This window comes from Phaseolus vulgaris, chromosome 3, assembly GCF_000499845.2.
Source record: "Phaseolus vulgaris cultivar G19833 chromosome 3, P. vulgaris v2.0, whole genome shotgun sequence".
Lineage (NCBI taxonomy): Eukaryota > Viridiplantae > Streptophyta > Magnoliopsida > Fabales > Fabaceae > Phaseolus > Phaseolus vulgaris.
The window spans coordinates 34,976,638-34,981,847 of record NC_023757.2 but is presented as its reverse complement, the minus strand read 5'-3'; the positions used below and the strand labels follow the sequence as shown (position 1 = coordinate 34,981,847).

At 49.8% G+C, this 5,210-nt stretch overlaps 2 protein-coding genes across 2 annotated transcripts; one reads left to right on the top strand and one right to left on the bottom strand.

The window, feature by feature from the left end:
- The first annotated feature begins 205 nt into the window (after positions 1-205).
- Positions 206-1,522, top strand: LOC137805584 (uncharacterized). Its single transcript, XM_068605526.1, has one exon. It carries the CDS (start codon positions 206-208, stop codon positions 1,520-1,522), a length of 1,317 nt encoding a protein of 438 aa, XP_068461627.1.
- A 2,735-nt stretch (positions 1,523-4,257) lies between these two features.
- LOC137805583 (uncharacterized) lies at positions 4,258-4,860 on the bottom strand. The gene has a single exon (XM_068605525.1). It carries the CDS (start codon positions 4,858-4,860, stop codon positions 4,258-4,260), a length of 603 nt encoding a protein of 200 aa, XP_068461626.1.
- Positions 4,861-5,210: the final 350 nt, after the last annotated feature.

Here is a 5,210-nt window from a genome sequence, read left to right as displayed (position 1 = left end):
ACATGGTTCTCCCCACCTCCTCCATTATTTCTTATGAGTTTCATGAAAGCCAGCTAGACGTCCATATAGGTTTGTCCTTGAGCTTTCTCAACTTACACTTGTGTCATGCGACCTTTGGACCTTTGTCTCGTGCGTAATTTTAGCTTCCCTATGTGTTGTCTTTCATTACTCATCTTTCTTTGCATTGTTAACCACTGGACTAATCATGGGCCACTATGCAGACATGTTGTTGGGAAAGAATAAGATAGCTGAGCTACGTGCCATAGCTAGGCGCCATAAGCTGGCGGCGGGCTCCCAAACGGTTCCGAATTCTGTTGCGGAGATCGCCGCCGCCCAAGGCCAGTCTCCGCCAGCCGATCCACCCGCAGCCGCCGCTCTTCCAGCCCCTCAACGCAAGAAACTACCCCTCAAGAAGGCCAAGAGGAAGGCCCCTAGGGTAGTGTCTGATGAAGAGACGGATGAAGCCACTGAGGATGGACTAATCTGTAAAAGGAAAAGGGTGGCAGTGGTAGAGCCCCCAGCAATTGAGAGTGTCGCTCCAAACTTCGTTGAGAACCCCCCCAGCGCCTCCACACCATTCGAGTCCGCTAGGGAGGTTCCACTTTCAAACGCTTCAGTTGCTGAGGCCGCCCCCGAGCAACTTGCTGACACACAGGCCTCCATCCAAATCGCCGAAGAGCTGCCCAACTCACCACCACGCCTCGAAGCTCCCCATGCAATCCAACCTTGTGAGGGTGGCGGTGAGCACCAACCTCCACCTCCTGCAGCGACCTCAAGCCTCCCAGACGCTCTTCAAGAAGCTTTGAAGTCCTTTACCGTGCGCCTAAGTGCCATGGTCGACGACTGTCTTCCTCAGATCGTCGGCGAAGGGCTCAAGGATTCTTTGGAGAGGTTCGAACTTGATAACCGGGTCTACCAGGAAGTGGCAAGCACTGCGAAAGCTGCGACCGAGAAGACCAAATGCGACATGCTGATGCAAGGTCTCGAGTCTTCGCGGGTCAAAAATGCCCTCAAGGACGAGCTCCAGAGCGTACGCAAAGACAACAAAGACCTGCGCAAAAAGCTTCATGACAAACTCCAAGACACCGTCAAGTTGGAGAGCAAGATCGTCCCTCTGAGGGAGGAAATTGTCGCGCTGAAGGAGGCGAAGGTGACTGATGCCGAGAAGGTGGCCAACTTGGAGAAGAGGTCTGTCGAGAGGGAGACTCTTCTGGGAAAAGTTGAGCAAGATCGGGATAAGGCCTCCCAGGAACTAGCCGAAACTGCTGCGGAGCTTGCTCGAGCTCATGAAGAAAACACCGGTCTCAAGAAGAAAACTGACGAGCTCGATGAAGAGAACCGCGGATTGAAGGCAAAGGTCAACGAGCTTCAGCTCGATGCTGCCCAAGTTCTCACTTCCGGCTTCGGAGCAGCTCTGGAGCAGTTTGCTTGCAAATTCCCCGATCTGGACCTCTCGGAGTTTTCTGTATACAACGAGGTGGTGGATGGCAAGATCGTCCCCCCCATCGATTTATCGCCTTGAAAATTCTTGTGCTTAACTTTGGTCTGTACTTTTCATTTTGTTTGAACTATCTGATACTCATGCGCATGTGTATATATAACCTTCTAACTTATCCGTCATGCAACTTGTTTAGCTGCACGATTTTTTCTCAACTCAACATGCTTTGTATCAATCGGTACTTAACTTTCAACAAACCTTCTTAACTTAAACAAACGGTTAACTCGAAACAATAACGTCTAACACAACATCACTTACTCGGTAAAAAAGGCTTAGGTCGACCTTGATATCTGTACCCTTTCTCGCCCAATCTACCAAGGGCCAAAGGCATTTCTACGTCGTCGCCGGGAACTTTGCTGACGTGGGCCCTTGCCATGCAATCCTACTCTTTTTCATTTTCGTGCAATGGGCTTCTGGCGACGCCACCTTCTTCTTAACTGAGAACGTCCCCACGGGACCACCTCCTAATTTTATCTTTGCTCATCTGGGAGGAGAGCTGCCTTTCGGATCCTTCTCTACCTCCCTGAGTTTCAGAATAATGATTTGGGTGGTGGGGTGCCCTCTGCGAACCTCTCCTACCACCCTTTAACTTCTAACTTAACTGGTCTTACTAGGTCAATATTGGTGTCTCACTCGAGGGGACAGAGTTCTTCTCCAACCCTCCTTTCTCGTACTTGAGACTGTCAACACCTCTGACCTTTCGGTTTCATCTCGCCTGAGCTCACTCGAGGGTGAGAAGGACTTTCTCTGGCGCCTCAACTTGCCCGGGGGCTACCTTTTCCCTGGATGCACTGAGGACTTTCAATCTCATCTCGCCTATTCTCGCTCACGGCGAGTAGGTCCCTTTTAATCTCTTCTCGCCTATTCTCGCTCACGGCGAGTAGGTCTTTTAATCTCATCTCGCCCGTACTCGTTCGTGGCGAGTAGGGCTTTTTAATCTTTTCTTGTCCGAACTCACTCGTGGGTGAAAGGGACCTTTTGCTGTGCCTCAACTTGCCCAGGGGCTACCTTTTCCCTGGATGCACTGAGGACTTTCAATCTCATCTTGCCTCAACTCACTCGAGGGTGAGGGGGATTTTCTACAGTACCGGGGCTAGCTATTCATACTTGAGGAGGGGGCGTCCCGAAGGAATTCCTTAACCCCTACTCAAGGACTAGGTGCCCGGATCTTAACTCGTACTGGACATACTTGTCATGTTGCTCTTAACTCTCGCCTATACTCGTTCTTGGCAAGTAGGACTTTTAATCTATTCTCGCCTATACTCGCTCTAGGCGAGTAGGACTTAAAACTTAACTCTCACCTCCGATTGCTAGGTGGCAATGAGGGTTTAAAACATTATGCTTTAAAACCTTACACTGGATGCATGCGATTTGAACTTGCCTTAAATTAAACAAAGATGATGAAGTTTCTTTCCAAATGCTTAAAAACGATAAGCATGCAAACTTAACAACTGGGAAACTTTAAAACTTTACTAACTTTTTTGAAACCTTCTTTATTGGGTGACCTCGTTAAAAAACCCTCTTCGGGGAAAAAGAGTGCCCCCTTGAAAAACTGTTTTATTGCTACTTACAATGCTTCAACTGTAATAAAACTTGAGATGAGTGGCGTTCCAAGTGCGAGGAATCGCCCCTCCTTCCAGTGTTTCTAGGCGGTAAGCACCGTTTCCGAGTGCTTCGGTTACTCTGCATCTCGTACTGGTGGGTCTTCCTCATCACCAGGTCGCCATCTCTGAATCGCCTTGATTTCATCCTAGAGTTGTACTTACGTTCCACTCTTCTTTTTACTGCTTCAACTTTTACCCTTGCCTCCTCCCTGACCTCGTCCAGCAAATCCAAATTAATTCTCCTTTCGGCGTTCGAGTCTTCTGCCACGAAGTTCTGGAATCTTGGCGAGCTTTCCTGGATTTCGACTGGGATCATCGCGTCGCACCCATATACCAAGCTAAACGGGGTTTCGTGGGTTCCCGATTGCTCGGTAGTATGATATGCCCACACTATGCGGGGGACTTCCTCAGCCCAAGACCCCTTGGCTTTCTCCAACCTCCTCTTCAGTCCTCTCAGCAAAATTCTATTGGCCGACTCCACCTGCCCATTCGTTTGTGGGTGCTCCACAGAAGCAAACACCTGCTGCGTCCCAATATCCTCGCACAGCTTCTTCAATAAGTGGCTCGCGAACTGGGTCCCATTATCTGATACCAAACGCTTGGGCACACCAAAACGACACACGATGTTCTTCCATACGAAATTCTGAATCTTGTGTGCGGTGATCTGGGCTATTGGTTCCGCTTCGATCCATTTCGTGAAGTACTCGATCGCTACGACTAAGTACTTCATTTGCCTGATCGTTGCCAGGGCTCGACCTCCGATGTGGCTTCCGCAGATTCCCTCGTGGAGTTCAGTCATAATTCTTACGCACTTCTCTCCATGCACACATACTAACAGGGGGTGTGTAAATCCGAACCTGTACAGCTCTCCATCGATTAAGGTGAACTTGCTGGAGCTTTTTTTTACCTTTCTGGCCTCTGTCGGATCTACTGGGAGGACGTCGTCTGCTATGTACCGCTGGTATGGTGTTATCCATGTATCTGGTTGGTAAACGGCGCAAACCCGCGTTGTCTTCGCTTCCTCTACTGGGTGCGCCCTAACTTTCGGCGCTCTCAAGGTTTCCTGAGTTAACGATCGATGACTCCTTGTTATCCCTTCCGTTGACTTGCAAACTTGAAGAACCTGGTGGTCTGCTGCGAACGCCCGAGGTGTCTTTAGAGTTTCTTGTATAACAGTCCTCTGCCTGCCCCCTTGCCCGAACTGGCGAGCTTGGCAAGCAAGTCAGCTCGGGCATTCTGCTCCCTTGGTACGTGCACCACTTCGAACAAGGCAAAAGAACTTCTCAGCTCCTGTACATACTCTAGGTAAGCCGCCATTTGTTGATCCTTGGCCTGGAATTCGCCAGTCACCTGCCTGGTGATCAGCAAAGATTCGCTCTTGGCCATCAGTACCTTCGCCCCCATTTCCTTTGCCAAAAGGATACCGGCAATCAATGCCTCATATTCCGCCTGATTATTGCTGGCTTTGAAGGCAAACCTCAGGGATTGTTCTATTAACACACCGTTGGGTCCTTCCAAAATGACTCCAGCCCCACTACCTAGCTGGTTGGACGACCCATCAACCGAGAGTACCCAACGATCATCACTTTCGGCATTATGCATCGTTTCAGCGGACAGCTCGACCACAAAGTCGACGAAGATTTGCCCTTTAATCGGTCCTCGGGGTTCGTACTTGACGTCGAACTCTAACAACTCCACCGCCCATTTTACCATCCTTCCAGCTACATCCGGTGTCTTTAGAACCTTTTGGATGGGCATGTCAGTCATCACCCATACTTCGAAGCTCTAGAAGTAACGCCGCTTTCTCCAAGGCTTGGTATCTCACTTCCGGACCTTGTAACACCTTACTGACAAAATAGATAGGTTTCTGAATTTGATCTTGTTCTTGTACGAGCACCGCGCTCAACACCCTTTCAGTAACGGCGAAGTATAACTTGAGGGGCGTTCCCACTTGGGGTTTGCACAGAATCGGCGGGCTCGCCAAGTACTCCTTGAGTTTTACGAAAGCCTCTTCACACTCTCTCGTCCAGACAAACCTGTTATTTCTCTTCAAACACTGGAAATACGGGTGGCCTCTCTCCCCACTGGCAGATACGAACCGTGACAGA

Bases quoted from the DNA above. Each gene is read 5' to 3' on its own strand.
- LOC137805584 (XM_068605526.1), top strand. From the start codon at position 206: ATGGGCCACTATGCAGACATGTTGTTGGGAAAGAATAAGATAGCTGAG.
- LOC137805583 (XM_068605525.1), bottom strand. From the start codon at position 4,860: ATGCCCATCCAAAAGGTTCTAAAGACACCGGATGTAGCTGGAAGGATG.